Here is a 20929-nt window from a genome sequence, read left to right on the forward strand (position 1 = left end):
CAGAACCTGTGAAGGTATGCGTAGCGTACTTCACTTTGTCCTCTTCAGTACACTTACTTATGGCAAACACCGATTCGACCTTCTCGGTCCAAAGTTTCAATCCGATCGGTCCTTTGGTTCCATCAAATTCCAAAGGTTTGCAGGCAATGAATTCTTTGTAGGTGGATCCTACACGATTTCCTGTACTGCTAGATCCAAGGTTATTGTTGGTATGTAGCGCAGCCTGTACTGCGGCTATGTTTGAAGCTAGAAAAGTGCGGAATTCCTCTTCATTCATATTCACGGTGTGTCGAGTAGTCGGTGCCATTTCTTTCAAAATAGTCAAATGGAACAAGTTAATCATACAGAATATTAAGAGTAGTTAATAGTATTTCGTAGCATAATATGAACTCATTTATAAAAGCTTTTTCTTCATATTAGCGTTTTATAAGTTTAAATTCGGGTAGTACCTACCCGTTAAGTTCATACTTAGTAGCTAATATACAATTCAACTACTACAATTCTATATGAAAAACTGATTATAATAATATTTCGCGTTCAAACTTTTATACAATATTTTACAAACTTACAATACCGCTTATTTTACATAAAGCATGAAATATAGCACACAATAACTTTGATACAAGATAGTTGTGAAGATAATTCTAGCTAGTACACAAGTCGTTCAGCAAAGGCAATAAAGACACGTAATTCATACGTCCAGAAACAAGTCATGCATTCTGGTTTTACTAGGACTACTTCCCATCCTTGGTCTTGTGGAACATAACCGTTATGGCCGTTGATAAGACAGCGTGTTGTAACGTCGTCAAAGGGACGAGGGTTACGTAATGACCAACAGTCTCGTAATAACCTAAAAACCTCATTTCTTACCCCAATTACCGACTCCGTCACTTGTGGGAACGTTTTGTTTAATAGTTGTAGCCCGATGTTCTTTTTCTCACTTTGGTGAGAAGCGAACATTACTAACCCGTAAGCATAGCATGCTTCTTTATGTTGCATGTTAGCCGCTTTTTCTAAATCATAAAGTCCTATATTCGGATACATTGAGTCAAAATAATTTCTTAACCCGTTGCGTAAAATAGCATTTGGGTTCCCCCAATATATGCGTCAAAGTAAACACATCGTAACGTATGGATTTCCCAATGTGATATCCCCCATTTTTCAAACGAAAGTCTCTTATAAACCAAGGCATTCTTGGAACGTTCTTCGAATGTCTTACAAACTGATATCGCCTTAAATAGTTGTGCCGAAGAATTCTGACCGACTCTAGACAAGATTTCATCAATCATGTCTCCGGGTAGGTCTCTTAAAATATTGGGTTGTCTATCCATTTTGTGTTTTTATACTGTAAAATAGACAAGAGTTAGATTCATAAAAAAATACTTATTAATACAAGCAATTTTTACATATATCATAAAGCTTAAGCACACTATATTACATATATTACACTACACGAATACAACTATCTTATTCCGACTCGCTCGTTTCTTCTTCTTCTTCGGTTTTGGTTCGTTTTGCCAAGTTTCTAGGGATATATGATGTTCCCCTAATACGAGCTGTCGTTTTCCACAACGGTTTAGAAAAACTTGGTGGTTTAGAGGTTCCCGGGTCATTGTTACAACTTAAGGGCTTCGGGGGTTGACGATACATATAAAGTTCATCGGGGTTGGAATTAGATTTCTCTATTTTTATGCCCTTTCCCTTATTATTTTCTTTTGCCTTTTTAAATTCAGTTGGGGTAATTTCTATAACATCTTCGGAATTCTCGTCGGAATCCGATTCATCGGAGAATTGGTAATCCTCCCAATATTTTGCTTCCTTGGCGGAAACACCATTGACCATAATTAACCTTGGTCGGTTGGTTGAGGATTTTCTTTTACTTAACCGTTTTATTATTTCCCCCACCGGTTCTATTTCCTCCTCCGGTTCCTCCACTTCCGGTTCTAATTCTTCTTCCGGTTCTGATTCTTCTTCCGGTTCTTCTTCGGGAACTTGTGAATCAGTCCAATATATATTCGACTCTTCGTTATTATTAGGTGAGTCAATGGGATTTGTGCTAGAGGTAGACATCTATCACACAATATCAAACATGTTAAGAGATTAATATATCACATAATATATACATGTTAATAATATATAGTTTCCAACAAAAATGTTAAGCAATCATTTTTAAAGAAAACACGGTCGAAGTCCAGACTCACTAATGCATCCTAACAAACTCGATAAGACACACTAATGCAAATTTTCTGGTTCTCTAAGACCAACGCTCGGATACCAACTGAAATGTCCCGTTCTTATTGATTAAAAACGTTCCATATTAATTGATTTCGTTGCGAGGTTTTGACCTCTATATGAGACGTTTTTCAAAGACTGCATTCATTTTAAAACAAACCATAACCTTTATTTCATCAATAAAGGTTTAAAAAGCTTTACGTAGATGATCAAATAATGATAATCTAAAATATCATGTTTACACACGACCATTACATAATGGTTTACAATACAAATATGTTACAACAAAATAAGTTTCTTGAATGCAGTTTTTACACAATATCATACTAGCATGGTGTGACGATCGCTCCAAATCCATATGGACGAACACGTCATTCATTGATTTCATTGCGAGGTATTTGACCTCTATGTGATACGTTTTGTAACATTGCATTCGTTTGAAAAGGTATTTCATAAATGAATATATAAATTCCAGGTTTTTTTACATCTGATGATTCCTACGTATAGACAATCACCATTTAAATGGTTTACAATAATACATCTGTTGACAATACAGTCAAAATAAGATACATGGTAATGGTTTGATGAATGCAAGTTTCTTGTATATAGCATGTATGACTCCAAGCACATAACTTGTATCACGTATGAGCAAACAGCGGAAGACTTCTAGAAACCTGAGAATAAACATGCTTCAAGTGTCAACACAAAGGTTGGTGAGTTCATAGTTTTAATATTACACATAATCCGTATATCAATGTGGATTACAAAAGTTCAGTTGTTTTATTCAAAACGTTTATCAATAGGTTTTACATAAAAGGTGGATCACAAGATTTCAGTTGTTTCATCCGAAACGTTTATCAATCGGTTCTACAAAATTGAGCACCCTGGTAACTAAACTTTAACGTTTATATAATTTGTACCCTTTGTATAATCATCTTAATAATACACGCAAACCAACGTGTACGCTTCTCAAATAGCATACGTCCGTTAAAAGGCTAGCGCTCTAGCTCGGACGGGGATATCAAGCCCTATGGATCCATATACTACTACTCGCGCCCACCAGTTCTTATAACTGGCAGTTAACAGTTACCAAAGCTAAGGGATTTTCGGTTCAAACTCAGTGTAGAATTTAGTATGTACTTGTATCCATTGCGTTTAAAATAAAGTGCATGTATTCTCAGCCCAAAAATATATATTGCAAAAGCAATTAAAAAGGGAGCAAATGAAACTCACACATATAAATATTGTATATCGGTTAATAAAGAATTTGCATGTATTCTCAGCCCAAAAATGTAGAGAGTAAAAGGGATCTTATGAAACTCACACATATAAATATTGTATATCGGTTAATAAAGCATTTGCATGTATTCTCAGCCCAAAAATGTAGAGAGTAAAAGGGATCTTATGAAACTCACTGTTTAATATTGATATACAATATTGCAGGAAAGCACGTAGACGCATCGGAGATGATAAACACGAGGTTTGATTCACAAAAAATAACCCCGAACATTACCCATAACCTCCTTGGCAATAACCCATAATTTCCTTAGCTCTAGCTTGCTCGAAAACTCATTTTGAAAATTACTTGGACAGCACTCCGTCGTAATATTTGATGTACATTATTATTTTTGTATCGCAAAAATAATAACACTAATAATAAAAAAAAATAATAAGATTAATAATAATCTTATTAATAATAATAATAATAATAATAATAATAATAATAATAATAATAATATAAATAATAAATAAAATAAATACGGAGTAATATGTATGTGTGTGTTTTTTTTTTCTTTCTTTACTCGGCAGAAAATGTTGCAATTTATAGAACCTGGCCTGAAATCTGGAGTCATGCGACTCGTATGGAAATGGCCTTCTGGCCATGCGACTCGCATGAGGACCAGGGACAGCTCACATTGTTTTGGCTCCTAGCTTGTCGACATAATATAAAATAAATATAAATATATAAATAATTAATATAATTATTTATATATTATATTTTATTCTTGTGCATAGTAGACTAGATATTTTTGGTCCGTTGCGTCGGGCGTTTCTTCTTGACTCGGGTCCCGGTTCCGGATTTTCAGACGTCCTTGCGTACTATTTTATATCGTGTACTTTGCGTTCCGCAACTTGTACTCTTGTCATTTTTAGACGTTCTTCATCAATAATTTGAACCTTTTTAATTGTATCTTGTACATTTGAGCATTTTGGACCTTTCCGTCTTCAATTCTTCGTTTTCGCCTTTTGTCTTCGCACTTATTAAATATAAACGAATATTACTTGAATATGGAACAATTACAACTAAAATCCTGTCTTTCTTGGGGGATAATGCTATGAAATATATGTTCCTTTTTAGCCTTATCAATAGCCTTAAATTATCCCTTAATTATATCACTCAAAGTGTATCTTAAACTTTCGAGTGTTTTGGTCATTTACTTCTATAAATCATCGTCTCGCTATTTGTTAAAATACATTTTTATAATAGCGTTTTACTGTAGCAAACTTACTGTAGCAAAGTCAAATTTTACTGTAGCAATTCACTGTAGCAAAGTCAATTTCACTGTAGCAAATAGTGATTTTCGAAAACACTGTAGCATTTTGAGTAATGTGGCAATTTGAAAACACTGTAACAAATTAGTGTTTAACTGGTTCATCTTAAACGCTTTAGTTAACTTATCTAAATATCAATTGAATCAATAAACGAATGTTACTATCGTTTATTATATATATGTATATATCTTTTTAATATACATAAATCAGTTTTTAAATACACATTGGAAGTTATTTATAAATAAATTTTAATAATAAATATTTCAACTTATCATATACATTCAAATAGATATTTAAACCAATAAGTTTAATGTACGATATCAAACAATTAATACATTGTTACCTTTTCATGTTATAGTATATATGTATCTATTTACATATAATTGTTCGCGAATCGTCGAAAACAACCGAAGGGTATTTAAATATATAAAAGTAATTCAAAAATTTTGAGATTCAGTTTTACAGACTTTGCTTATCGTGTCGGAAATGTTAATCATACAAAGATTAAGTTTAAATTTAGTCGAAATTTCTGGGTCATTACAGTACCTACCCGTTAAAGAAATTTCGTCCCGAAATTTGAGTGAGGTCGTAATGGCTAACAATAAAAATGTTTTCATGACGAATATGAGTTGATAAATAGAATTTTATTACCGTTGAGTAATATGGATAAAACAATCCAATTACTCAGAGCTTATAAGAGAAGTTATCGTAATTGAGTGAAATGGAGAATAGAGATGCGTCTTATCTCTTGATGTAGTAACGATTGATTTCCGGAATTTAAGGAATAGAAAATCTTCATTATCTAAATAAGATTTGATTCTTCGGGAATTAAGGAAATTATGATTTCCTTTGATTAAATGCGTAATCTACCTCGATTGCTATGTCTGATATTTCGCTATAAATTGACCTCTTCCGTTCCATTTATTTTCACCACTCCTACTTTCTTTCCCAATTAATACATTCAAAAGATTGTGAAAATGTTTAATCCAGTTCTGGTTCTTGACCTAATATTGACGTTTGCCACACTCATCCTTCTTTTCCAGCTCCCACCAGAAGAATCTGTTTATTTCTATTATGCTCTAGGGATAGTTGTATTTATCATTCTCCCGTGTCTTTATATTGCTATACGCATTGATATACACGGTTTGTAAATTTATGTGTTTTTATCTGGCTTTTATTTTCCATTATATTTCGGAGCTTCATGCTTTCGTTTTCTCTTCCCGACCTTAAGTCAAGCGAATAATGGTCCAGAATTTGTAGGTATGAATTTCAGAATAAACATAATTAATGTTCTATGAAAGAAACGGTAATGGCACAATCTGACTTGTCAAATTACCAGAATATCCGGAAAAGACCGAATCATCAAGAAATATATTTTCTTGATATATTTAGAGATTATATAGAATGAAAGAGTTATGTAACATGGTTTATGATGAGGGTGTGATCTGTGAACCTTTGTCACGTTCCATTAGAAACTCAACATGACTTACTGTAATATAATCACGTTGATCAAGTGTCATTATATTATACTAACTCATGCTTCAGTTCCCAACATTACTTCAAAACATCCATTTTTTCGAATTTTTTTAGATTTTAGAAATTAAAATAGTTTCTTTTATGATGTAACACAGATAGCGCGAAGAGGTAATGATTTCAGATAAGAATGGTTTCAAAAATTATCTTCAGAAATATGGAGGATATTTATAATGGGAGATACGATGATATCTTAGAATATTTAAGATAAGATGATGATGAAGAATATTGTCCGCAAAGGTTTTAGTGTAAGGAGCAAGGTATTCTTTAATGATTTCAGCAGACTCTGAATCATTTGGATTCTTTGAAGGTAGATTTAGTCTTTGTGATTTGTCCACAGCCTCCTTCATGGTCTGCTCAATCCGTTTTTCAATTCCAAACCTTCTCTTTTTCTCTGCTTTACCACCATACTATTCTTTATCATCAAACTTTTGACTGTTAAGGTCGTTTACAGTTTTTGCTGCTTCATCAGCATTGTTCCAATTTCAGAGAATTAGTTTCATAGTTTGGGGTGTTTTTCAAAAACTTCACATTCGAAGTATGTAATTCGAGGAGGTAGACGTTATATGTACACATATAACTGTTGGCGTAGACGTGCTGCAAGATTTCAAAATACTGATTGCAAATTCCCGATAGTTGGAATGGCAACTATTGTTACAAGATGTGGATGAGTACATGATAGGGTTTCAATGTATATATAGTGATTTCCGGAGAGTTTCAAATAACAGAGTGACGGAGTCGCTGGTACATTTACTGCTAATATGGTGGAACATAAAAGGTTCCCCAGTAACAAAAACGTATATGCCAAAGTTATAAGTCTGAAAGGTCGTCGTTGACTAGTTGAATGGGTGATAATACTGGATACTTTTAAAAAGGAATTGCAAGGTTACTTTCAGTAATAATAATGCCGAAGGATTTATCACAGATACGTGTTAAAGTTTTACTTAGGTTTCGAGAGCTTTCCAGATATATGATTATAAGTACAAATCTTTCTTCTCGTAGATATCGTGTAGTTGGTTTGTCTTCTCGTTTGTTCATTAGTTGAAGTGTTTCCAAGAATTTCGATGGGTTTGAACGCAAAATATAATCATATGATGTTCTAGTACTGTTCTGAATTCAAAGCATGGGTTTCGAAGCATGGTTTTGAAAGATGTAGGAATCTAAGAGTGATGTTTTTCGTTTAATCTTGACTTGGATTCTGATCTATCGAAATCAGAATATGAAATTGAATGAAAATGGTTATTCTGCGATGAACAGATACGTATATCTATAGGTTTGAGCAGTATAGTTAATGATTGCTGAATCAGAATTGAAGAATGTATAGTGTAACATATTAATGTGGAATTTATATATTTCTAGGGTATTACCTACCCGTTAAAATATTCTCATCATTAACAGTTTGTACAAAAGGATTTTCAATTACAATCTTTATGAAAATATATGTATGTATATTTCCTTCAGATGTAATATAGATTTAATGAGTTATTAAACTCATTTGATTTTCGGTTGGAACTAGAAATGAATAATCTCTTCTATATTAAAGATTATATAATCGTCGCAGGATATTTCTCCAATTAAGTTATGAATTAATACTTCATCTTTTATGGTTATTAGTATTCTTCGGTGCCTACGGTGCATATGAGGTTGATACTCGTGGGACAGATTATGAGGTTAAGGTTTACGGTGCGGATGTTGTTGTTGGTGGTACTGGTACTGTTGTTGGTTGTGCTGCTGGTTCTGGTGGTGCTACCGGTGCTGCCTGTGATGCCTGCAAATTGTGCATCATATTCTCCAAAGCCACAACTCGAGCGCGAAGCTCGTTAACTTCTTCTATTATTCCGGGATGATTGGCGGTTGGTACGAGAGGATGAATAAAGTTTAAAATTCTAGTTATCATATAATCGTTGCGAAATATCCTGGAAATTAGGGTAAAGATAGTGTTTCGAACGGGTTCGCCGGTAAGTGCCTCAGGTTCCTCACCAAGAGGTGAATTCGGTTGGTGGAAAGGATCGCCTTCCTCTTGTCTCCATCGATTAAGTTGATTACGAACCCATCCCCAATTCATCCAGAATTGGTGGTGACTGATTGGTTGATTCATTCCGGTTACACTGCTTTCGGAACTCAGGTGGAAACTCATATCGGAATCCGAAGAACCCGAATTACTTGCAGAATTCATCTTACACGGTTAGATAAATAATTTTCGATGTGAAATGATTTTCGGATATCGAATGATATTCTAATTACATAGAATACCTTTATATAGTACAAAGGATCCGCAAATTACGGAGAAACTTTCGGAAACTGTCAAGTAAAGGTAACAGTAACAGATACGCTAAGATATTCATTTTGTCTATACACTAGTCATGCAATCCATGCAATAAGGTGTGTCTAGACTACAAATGATAAGCAGGTAATTTTCCACACAAGGAATGATAAGCAGGTAATTTCTAACAAAAAAAATTATAAGCAACAACTTTTATCATGCAGACATGGTCGAAGTCCAGACTCACTAATGTATCCTAACAATAACCGGTTAGACACACTAATGCAAATTCTGGTTCGCTAAGACCAACGCTCTGATACCAACTGTGACGATCGCTCCAAATCCATATGGACGAACACGTCATTCATTGATTTCATTGCGAGGTATTTGACCTCTATGTGATACGTTTTGTAACATTGCATTCGTTTGAAAAGGTATTTCATAAATGAATATATAAATTCCAGGTTTTTTTACATCTGATGATTCCTACGTATAGACAATCACCATTTAAATGGTTTACAATAATACATCTGTTGACAATACAGTCAAAATAAGATACATGGTAATGGTTTGATGAATGCAAGTTTCTTGTATATAGCATGTATGACTCCAAGCACATAACTTGTATCACGTATGAGCAAACAGCGGAAGACTTCTAGAAACCTGAGAATAAACATGCTTCAAGTGTCAATGCAAAGGTTGGTGAGTTCATAGTTTTAATATTACACATAATCCGTATATCAATGTGGATTACAAAAGTTCAGTTGTTTTATTCAAAACGTTTATCAATAGGTTTTACATAAAAGGTGGATCACAAGATTTCAGTTGTTTCATCCGAAACGTTTATCAATCGGTTCTACGAAATTGAGCACCCTGGTAACTAAACTTTAACGTTTATATAATTTGTACCCTTTGTATAATCATCTTAATAATACACGCAAACCAACGTGTACGCTTCTCAAATAGCATACGTCCGTTAAAAGGCTAGCGCTCTAGCTCGGACGGGGATATCAAGCCCTATGGATCCATATACTACTACTCGCGCCCACCAGTTCTTATAACTGGCAGTTAACAGTTACCAAAGCTAAGGGATTTTCGGTTCAAACTCAGTGTAGAATTTATTATGTACTTGTATCCATTGCGTTTAAAATAAAGTGCATGTATTCTCAGCCCAAAAATATATATTGCAAAAGCAATTAAAAAGGGAGCAAATGAAACTCACGCATATAAATATTGTATATCGGTTAATAAAGCATTTGCATGTATTCTCAGCCCAAAAATATAGAGAGTAAAAGGGATCTTATGAAACTCACACATATAAATATTGTATATCGGTTAATAAAGCATTTGCATGTATTCTCAGCCCAAAAATGTAGAGAGTAAAAGGGATCTTATGAAACTCACTGTTTAATATTGATATACAATATTGCAGGAAAGCACGTAGACGCATCGGAGATGATAAACACGAGGTTTGATTCACAAAAAATAACCCCGAACATTACCCATAACCTCCTTGGCAATAACCCATAATTTCCTTAGCTCTACCTTGCTCGAAAACTCATTTTGAAAATTACTTGGACAGCACTCCGTCGTAATATTTGATGTACATTATTATTTTTGTATCGCAAAAATAATAACACTAATAATAATAAAAAATTATAAGATTAATAATAATCTTATTAATAATAATAATAATAATAATAATAATAATAATAATAATAATAATAATATAAATAATAAATAAAATAAATACGGAGTAATATGTATGTGTGTGTTTTTTTTTTCTTTCTTTACTCGGCAGAAAATGTTGCAATTTATAGAACCTGGCCTGAAATCTGGAGTCATGCGACTCGCATGGAAATGGCCTTCTGGCCATGCGACTCGCATGAGGACCAGGGACAGCTCACATTGTTTTGGCTCCTAGCTTGTCGACATAATATAAAATAAATATAAATATATAAATAATTAATATAATTATTTATATATTATATTTTATTCTTGTGCATAGTAGACTAGATATTTTTGGTCCGTTGCGTCGGGCGTTTCTTCTTGACTCTGGTCCCGGTTCCGGATTTTCAGACGTCCTTGCGTACTATTTTATATCGTGTACTTTGCGTTCCGCAACTTGTACTCTTGTCATTTTTAGACGTTCTTCATTAATAATTTGAACCTTTTTAATTGTATCTTGTACATTTGAGCATTTTGGACCTTTTCGTCTTCAATTCTTCGTTTTCGCCTTTTGTCTTCGCACTTATTAAATATAAACGAATATTACTTGAATATGGAGCAATTACAACTAAAATCCTGTCTTTCTTGGGGGATAATGCTATGAAATATATGTTCCTTTTTAGCCTTATCAATAGCCTTAAATTATCCCTTAATTATATCACTCAAAGTGTATCTTAAACTTTCGAGTGTTTTGGTCATTTACTTCTATAAATCATCGTCTCGCTATTTGTTAAAATACATTTTTATAATAGCGTTTTACTGTAGCAAATAGTGATTTTCGAAAACACTGTAGCATTTTGAGTAATGTGGCAATTTGAAAACACTGTAACAAATTAGTGTTTAACTGGTTCATCTTAAACGCTTTAGTTAACTTATCTAAATATCAATTGAATCAATAAACGAATGTTACTATCGTTTATTATATATATGTATATATCTTTTTAATATACATAAATCAGTTTTTAAATACACATTGGAAGTTATTTATAAATAAATTTTAATAATAAATATTTCAACTTATCATATACATTCAAATAGATATTTAAACCAATAAGTTTAATGTACGGTATCAAACAATTAATACATTGTTACCTTTTCATGTTATAGTATATATGTATCTATTTACATATAATTGTTCGCGAATCGTCGAAAACAACCGAAGGGTATTTAAATATATAAAAGTAATTCAAAAATTTTGAGATTCAGTTTTACAGACTTTGCTTATCGTGTCGGAAATGTTAATCATACAAAGATTAAGTTTAAATTTAGTCGAAATTTCTGGGTCATTACACATGGACTCCAAATCTCGTCCATATTTAAGTATGCGACAGCGGAAGCTCTTAATAATCACCTGAGAATAAACATGCTTAAAACGTCAACAAAAATGTTGGTGAGTTATAGGTTTAACCTATATATATCAAATCGTAACAATAGACCACAAGATTTCATATTTCAATACACATCCCATACATAGAGATAAAAATCATTCATATGGTGAACACCTGGTAACCGACATTAACAAGATGCATATATAAGAATATCCCCATCATTCCGGGACACCCTTCGGATATGATATAAATTTCGAAGTACTAAAGCATCCGGTACTTTGAATGGGGTTTGTTAGGCCCAATAGATCTATCTTTAGGATTCGCGTCAATTAGGGTGTCTGTTCCCTAATTCTTAGATTACCAGACTTAATAAAAAGGGGCATATTCGATTTCGATAATTCAACCATAGAATGTAGTTTCACGTACTTGTGTCTATTTTGTAAATCATTTATAAAACCTGCATGTATTCTCATCCCAAAAATATTAGATTTTAAAAGTGGGACTATAACTCACTTTCACAGATTTTTACTTCGTCGGGAAGTAAGACTTGGCCACTGGTTGATTCACGAACCTATAACAATATATACATATATATCAAAGTATGTTCAAAATATATTTACAACACTTTTAATACATTTTGATGTTTTAAGTTTATTAAGTCAGCTGTTCTCGTTAGTAACCTACAACTAGTTGTCCACAGTTAGATGTACAGAAATAAATCGATAAATATTATCTTGAATCAATCCACGACCCAGTGTATACGTATCTCAGTATTGATCACAACTCAAACTATATATATATTTTGGAATCAACCTCAACCCTGTATAGCTAACTCCAACATTCACATATAGAGTGTCTATGGTTGTTCCGCAATATATATATAGATGGGTCGACATGATAGGTCGAAACATTGTATACGTGTCTATGGTATCTCAAGATTACATAATATACAATATAAGTTGATTAGGTTATGGTTGGAATAGATTTATTACTAACTTTCACGTAGGTAAAATGAGTAGTTTTTATCAGTGTTGTAAAAAACGGAAAAAACGGGGGTGTAGACGGATTTTGGAGTGCCCCGTCCCGTTTATACATAAAACGTTTGAAAAAACGGAAATCGGCCAAAAAACGGTCAAAAGACGGTCAAACACGGTCCGAGACGGGAAAAAACGGGTTTTTCTGATTTTTTTCAAGTTTTTTTTTTTTTTTTTTTTTAATATTAAACGTTGTGCTATTACTTAGGGTTTCTTTTTTTATGTTTGAAATGTTGAAGTATTTAAACATGTGTGAAATGCTTATGTTTGGAATAATGTAATGTACAATATATATATAATATATAACATTTTTATTTAAAAGTCAACGTTAGTCAACATCCGTCTAGACCTCCGTCTCGACCCCGTCTCGACCCTTTTAGGACCCGACCACCCCGTCTCGCGTCTTTTGCAACCTTGGTTTTTATCAATCTTGTTTTACTCGCCATTTCTTCGTTTCTAATCCGTTTTGAGTGAATCAAATTGCTATGGTTTCATATTGAACTCTATTTTATGAATCTAAACAGAAAAATTATAGGTTTATAGTCGGAAAAATAAGTTACAAGTCGTTTTTGTAAAGGTAGTCATTTCAGTCGAAAGAACGACGTCTAGATGACCATTTTAGAAAACATACTTCCACTTTGAGTTTAACCATAATTTTTGGATATAGTTTCATGTTCATAATAAAAATCATTTTCTCAGAATAACAACTTTTGAATCAAAGTTTATCATAGTTTTTAATTAACTAACCCAAAACAGCCCGCGGTGTTACTACGACGGCGTAAATCCGGTTTTACGGTGTTTTTCGTGTTTCCAGGTTTTAAATCATTAAGTTAGCATATCATATAGATATAGAACATGTGTTTAGTTGATTTTAAAAGTCAAGTTAGAAGGATTAACTTTTTTTTGCGAACAAGTTTAGAATTAACTAAACTATGTTCTAGTGATTACAAGTTTAAACCTTCGAATAAGATAGCTTTATATGTATGAATCGAATGATGTTATGAACATCATTACTACCTTAGGTTCCTTGGATAAACCTAATGGAAAAGAGAAAAATGGATCTAGCTTCAACGGATCTTTGGATGGCTCGAAGTTCTTGAAGCAGAATCATGACACGAAAACAAGTTCAAGTAAGATCATCACTTGAAATAAGATTGTTATAGTTATAGAAATTGAACCAAAGTTTGAATATGATTATTACCTTGTATTAGAATGATAACCTACTGTAAGAAACAAAGATTTCTTGAGGTTGGATGATCACCTTACAAGATTGGAAGTGAGCTAGCAAACTTGAAAGTATTCTTGATTTTATGTAACTAGAACTTGTAGAATTTATGAAGAACACTTAGAACTTGAAGATAGAACTTGAGAGAGATCAATTATATGAAGAAAATTGAAGAATGAAAGTGTTTGTAGGTGTTTTTGGTCGTTGGTGTATGGATTAGATATAAAGGATATGTAATTTTGTTTTCATGTAAATAAGTCATGAATGATTACTCATACTTTTGTAATTTTATGAGATATTTCATGCTAGTTGCCAAATGATGGTTCCCACATGTGTTAGGTGACTCACATGGGCTGCTAAGAGCTGATCATTGGAGTGTATATACCAATAGTACATAAATCTAAAAGCTGTGTATTGTACGAGTACGAATACGGGTGCATACGAGTAGAATTGTTGATGAAACTGAACGAGGATGTAATTGTAAGCATTTTTGTTAAGTAGAAGTATTTTGATAAGTGTATTGAAGTCTTTCAAAAGTGTATAAATACATATTAAAACACTACATGTATATACATTTTAACTGAGTCGTTAAGTCATCGTTAGTCGTTACATGTAAATGTTGTTTTGAAACATTTAGGTTAACGATCTTGTTGAATGTTGTTAACCCATTGTTTATTATAACAAATGAGATGTTAAATTTTTATATTATCATGATATTATGATATATAATATATCTTAGTATGATATATATACAGTTAAATGTCGTTACAACGATAATCGTTACATATATGTCTCGTTTCGAAATCATTAAGTTAGTAGTCTTATTTTTACATATGTATTTCATTGTTAATACACTTAATAATATATTTACTTATCATTTAACATAATTAACCAAGTGTATCAATATCTTAATATGATTCATATGTACCTAGTAAGACGTTGTTATAACGATAATCGTTATATATATCGTTTTCGAGTTTCTTAATTTAATAGTCTCATTTTTATGTATATAACTCATTGTTAAAATACCTAATGAGATACATACTTATAATAAAATCATGTTAACTATATATATAACCATATATATGTCATCGTATAGTTTTTACAAGTTTTAACGTTCGTAATCACCGGTCAACTTAGGTGGTCAATTGTCTATATGAAACCTATTTCAATTAATCAAGTCTTAACAAGTTTGATTGCTTAACATGTTGGAAACACTTAATCATGTAAATAACAATTTCATTTAATATATATATATAAACATGGAAAAGTTCGGGTCACTACAAAGATGACCCTTGGATCCACCGCGGAAAAATCCAACCGCGTGGTGGTTACTGGCGAGTTTGCCCTTGGCGGTGTAATCCCATCTGGATATATCGGCTTATACCTCTGAAAAGGCTCGCCGGATACAGGCGGAGGATATGGCGCGTATCCCGCCCCCGTAGCCATAGCTTGCGTCTGCTGATTACCAGACGGCGTGTTTTGATTATCTGTTTGAGTACGTTCCGATGATTCCCCGAAAGTCATGATACTATTAAAGAAAAAATTCAAAAAATTCTGTGAATAATAAGCCTTATAATTCAAAACTGTAAAAGAAAAAACAAATAAACATGTCTTGAATTAGTTCGACTCTCAATGAAAGCACCACTTGATCATGCATATTTTAACCATAGGGTTAATATGCCTGTTCAACGCGTAAAGTGAGGTTTAATGATCTTAGAACAAGGCTCTTCGGTCCGGCTACCGTGAATAACCCTGGCCGACATGATGATGTCGGCGGGGTGGCCAAGTGATTAAGTCCACCTTCGATAACGATCGTCGATCAAAAGGCCCCAGGTAAGGTCGTAGGTGCTAGTTAACGAGAAACTAACCTGTTGACCTTGAGAAGATGCTAGAGGATGCTGGTTACGTAAGACGTGTAGTAGATGATGGTTACGTAACGTGATTGTGTGTTTAGAATGATACTAAGGGTTTGTATATATAGGCAAACCCTAATTCTAGAATCATCTAAGATAATGATAACCTCGTCCATAACTAACTCCCCCGAATCTCGGATATAATTATGGAAAAGATATTGACTTGATGACCAAGTAACTGCCGTACCGGGAACAAAGGCATTCGATACATAACCGCATACCGCATAAAAGGTATACGCATTCGCATGCTATCAAGGGCCCGCATACAGATGAAATGCGCATGCGGGTTGCGGTATCATTATATTATATTCTAATTAATTTTACAGATTCCATTCTATCATAACTCATTTCGTGAACCAAATTGGTCTTGATGTCAATTCGAATTAATTTCACTGATTCCATTCCATCATAATGACATGAACACATTGGACCACTTTCGGAAAACAAATGAGTTCGGACTCTAGGACTGAACAGTAAATACCAGGTGCAGTTCTGTATATATAAACTCTAATAAACATAAAGTGGCTTTGTGAGTTTGAGAGCAAATAACATCTTATTGCTGGGAAAATTAAACCGCTGTTACATTAAACAAATCAAAACCGTAGCGGCAGTAGGAATTAAAAGAGTCATCAAACTCTACTCAAATCTTTAGCATCCCATAAGTTTTGAGTACAGTAAATGATGCTTGGAAACCAAGAACAAAAAACTTAAAAGAACAAGTAGCAACTCAACATCAGTGGATTACATCATCCACCAATTTTGAGTGATGTAAACTGATTTGATTTCAGCCACAGCTTATTGAACACACAATTCAAAATGACATTTAACTATTTTGTTTACTACCACTCCAATCACCAATGATTTCGACCATTGGAGATGCACGTGGAGAGGGTAACAGAGCTTCCAACAACTTCACCTCTTCATCCTGGTCGTAAACCATTAACCTGACCTTCTTGAGAACCGGTGACTTGGCCAAAATAAGCCTCACAAAATCAAACTCAGGCTTCTTATTGCCAAAATTGTCAATCTCCAATTCAATCAGATGTTCTAATTGAATATCCGAATAATCTTGCATTGCAACAGTGTAGAAGTCAACTTATTCAAAGTAATTCCAGTGACCTGCATCTTCGCAATGCATCTATCAATGTTTTCTTGTGTCAGTATGTCTCAATATATGTATAAGAATAAAGGACAACTTTCATACCTACACAACTATTCAATTTAATATGAGGCATATCCAATTTAAACACTAAAAGGATCTCATCCAAATTAACAATAGCAAATCTGTTCAAACGCTTTTACAACAATAAATACCAATTTAACATTTTCATCTTTTTACGCCAGTTCTACACCATCACTTAGAACTAGACCCAAACCAAGGATGATCATGTAATGTAAATTAAACACAATAGTACACATATTTAAGAATGTGAATTTATTTATTTAGGTTATAATAATTGAAATATAAAACAAAGGATGCCTTTATTAAATGCTTAAGCGTATAAGGTTTTTCCAAATCAAACTACCATAAGAAGGAAAGTATTTTTACTCCAGGCGGCCTAACCAAGTTATACAGTGACCGTTAACTAGTGAGGTTTGAAATTGAGACCTTTTAAGAGAATAACAAGATACCAACACTAGGCTAATATACTTGAAAATAAAATGGGATCAACGGATCAACGATATGTTGTTTACCTGTAGTCTAAGTTTCTCCAAGTCTGGGGAGCTTCTGGTCATAAGTACAAGAAACCGCAACCAATCATTTTCAAGGAAACACATTCTTTCTAAGCATAAGTATTTGAGGTGCACTAATGAAGTTGCAAGCTCTCGTGGAACCATCCCTCTACGTAAATGCTTCAACCATAGGCAAAACATATATAAGAAAAAAACAATGTTTTCAATCGAAATCAATTACATATAATGCAGATAAGTTTACCTGAATCTCTGAAACACAGAGAGTAAGATTTTCAATCACGGGTAAGCACTGAAATAGCGCATTCATGGTTTCATATTCATCTTCAGTGAAAATCCAAGTACTATTATGTGATACCTGCAACAACGCACAACTTTAAAGTAAGTAATGAAAGCCCACGAGGATCGATACTCTAGTAACAACTACTTACCATCGTGAAGCTCTTAAGTTGTGGATTATTGGATAAGAATTGCTTAAGTGTTTTTCTATCGATGCGGACATACTCCAAGCATAAGGTTGTAAGGTTACCATATCCATTGAACGATGGTAAATGGTTAATACTACAATAAGAGAGATATAACTCTGTTAACTGATGAAACGAAAAAAGGGATAATGGCAGATCACACAATGAACTCAACCGAAGTTTCTTGACAGTATTTTTTCTCGACAAATGAAGTAAAATTTGGTCGATTTCCGGATAATCGTCAGTTGCGTCAGATATTCTCATGGAAAGGGTGAAGTCAACTATTGGCCCCTGGTATAGTAACAAGAATTGAAATATAGCATAGAAAAGTTTACACGTCCTGCTCATCTTTTTTCCTTTCACTTTGTGGATTTACAAACCCTTGCTCAATAACGGGTAGCTGATTTTCATTGGGTGATTCATCGAACAGATCCTCGGTAAACACAACTTTAGGAATCTTGGTCCAATTGTACCTCCATTGCTTAGAGAGGACACTTGCCCTTACTACCTCTTCAGTTGGCAGACGGAACAGGATGTTTTCTAAAATGTCATAAGGAAGGTTGTTGATCGATCCATCTAACAATAAACGTTGAGCATCCATCTTTGGACACTAAATCATAATGAAAAAAGAACTCATTACTGCAAAAGTCTAGATAAAACATAATTTAATACATGAATACACAAAATAAACCTATTACAAACACTTAGGGTGAAATGTCTATTGCTAATTCAACAAAAGTTCATGCTTTGCGAATTTAACTTTGAGCTCAAGTTCCAACAATCAGTAACACAGTAAACACATATATCTGTTTATTTGGAATTGGAATTTATAGAAGTATAAACAATCAAAACAAGTTTTCATAACCATTAGCCTGAAATAATAATAAGAATAAAAAAAATTGATCATATACCTTTGAAGTCTCTAAGACCAATTCTGGAACAAACTAAAGCATCAATAAGTCCAATATTTTGCTCAAAATAATTTTAGGGTTTATCTGGTTTAGAATGGAATCGGTTATATTAAGGTGCGACACATCCTTTGATAATTTATTGATCCTTCCAAAAAAAAGAAAAATAATAGCTAATCCCAAGTCTTCTTATGTAAGACTCTTTTTTTAAATTACTATTTTGCTCAAAATAAGTTTAGGGTTTATCTGGTTTAGAATGGAATCGGTTATATTAAGGTGCGATACATGATTTGATAATTTATTTATCCTTCCAAAAAAAAAAAAAGCTAATTCCGAGTCTTCTTATGTACGACTCTTTTTCTAATTTTTTTTTTTGAAAAGCAAAAAGTATTATTATTATTACTCGGATTATAACCGTACAAGTCCCTATACGCATCTATACAATGTTATAGACAAATCGAACAATCGAAAAAAGATTGAAATTTAATCTATAATGTAATAATCGGAAGTGACGTAGACTAATCAACGCTATGAGGGAACGAACTTGTGAAAAAACAAGCAGGGCAAGAGGAGACAACCGTGCCGATCAAGCGGCGACAAAGTTGCCGAACAACTAACCCATTTAATCTAACCCACATAAGCTAATTAGAATCAACGAACACTACCCGATTTAAGTAATGCCATGTTAACCGATTCTCATGCGATTTGGAGGCGATGCCACGTAAAATGAAGGGTTGAGGAGCCATTGATGCCAATCGATTGGTATTTTTTTTCGCGTACGGTTTGAGATCCAGCTAAAACTTTGAATTTGAATCTCAGAGATAATCATTGCGGGGTTCCACATTTTATATGAAAAAACTTTTAGGTTCCTATGTTTCCATATAATGTAGCACGCAATCCATTTAGTAGCTTGCCACAAGGAAAGTCCAATGGAGTTATGTGAGAAACCTTGGTCAGAGATGATGGCTTCATTGATGTTAGAAATTGTTGTGCTATTTTGATTCCACCAATCAAGCACTTGTATCCAAATTGAGGACACTTTTTGACAATTAACAAAACGCATGTTCAATGGTTTCGATGTGGTGATCGCATAAGGGGCATAAGTTGGTATGAAGGTCAATTCCTTTTTTATCAAGTTCACTTCTAATCAGGATTTTTTTGTTGAATGACTCTCCATGAGAATATGAAGATCTTTTGTGGGACGTATTTGTTGCGAGCTAATGATAGGTTTCTAGAGTGGATGTCATATTTAAGTGTATTGATTAGATTTGACATTGTTGATGTAGAGAAAGTGTCGGATGCGTCGAGGGAGAACTTCCATGAATCAGGGCAATCCGAAATACTTACGGATGATATTAGATTAGTGAGTACCGTAAGTTCATCCATTGCACGACCACTAGGAGTCCGGGACCAATCCCAATTTCTGATCGAAGTGGAGTTAACGTTCAATATTCTATCGGCAACAGTTGCTTCTTTATGGGATTCCAGCATGAATAATCTATGAAATAATGATTTGAGACTCTCGGAGCTGATCCATATGTCATGCCAAAAACTGATCGATGTGCCATTGTCTATGCGCTTTGAAATCGAAGATGTGAAGAAGGTGCCTAAGTTGTCAGCGACTTTTCCGGCTTTAATAATCTCTTTCCAAATGGTGCGACCTGAAATGTTCCTGCATAAAACATTAGTATCCAACCCCCCCGGCCCATAGATGCTTTTGATGATTTTTACCCATAATGCATTATCTTCATTTTTAAAACGCCACCACCATTTACATAGTAGTGATATGTTTTTAGCAAAAAGGGACCCCACGTTTAAACCCCCGCTTTCGTAAGCTAGAATTATTTGATCCCATTTAATCTAATTAATTTTATTATCATTTGAAGAACCCCCAGAAGAATTTCCGTCTTTTAGATTCGAGTACCTTAAGGATCACCTTGTCGTTTTTCAGAATTTAAAAAACCAAACACTAAAATACCCATAATTAAACATATTCTATCATAACCTTCATCTACGTATAACTTTTTATAATTAAGTCATTACTTAATAAATT

The 20929-nt window shown here is 33.6% G+C and overlaps 1 protein-coding gene across 3 annotated transcripts; it reads right to left on the reverse strand.

Moving 5' to 3' along the window:
- Positions 1-16346: 16346 nt before the first annotated feature.
- On the reverse strand, positions 16347-19093 carry LOC139858241 (F-box protein At1g80960-like). Of its 3 annotated transcripts, none has more exons than XM_071847102.1 (6): positions 18880-19093; positions 18304-18578; positions 17936-18065; positions 17749-17862; positions 17508-17666; positions 16347-16931 (listed from the first exon to the last, which is right to left on the reverse strand). In XM_071847102.1, exons 2-6 carry the CDS (start codon positions 18567-18569, stop codon positions 16860-16862), a joined length of 741 nt encoding a protein of 246 aa, XP_071703203.1. In that variant the 5' UTR covers positions 18570-18578; positions 18880-19093; the 3' UTR covers positions 16347-16859. The 3 variants fall into 3 exon arrangements, with proteins under 3 accessions (XP_071703203.1, XP_071703204.1, XP_071703205.1); XM_071847103.1 differs by having other exon boundaries at positions 16347-16950; XM_071847104.1 differs by lacking the exon at positions 18880-19093 and having other exon boundaries at positions 18144-18440.
- Positions 19094-20929: the final 1836 nt, after the last annotated feature.

Source organism: Rutidosis leptorrhynchoides, chromosome 7, assembly GCF_046630445.1.
Source record: "Rutidosis leptorrhynchoides isolate AG116_Rl617_1_P2 chromosome 7, CSIRO_AGI_Rlap_v1, whole genome shotgun sequence".
NCBI classification, from domain to species: Eukaryota; Viridiplantae; Streptophyta; class Magnoliopsida; order Asterales; family Asteraceae; genus Rutidosis; species Rutidosis leptorrhynchoides.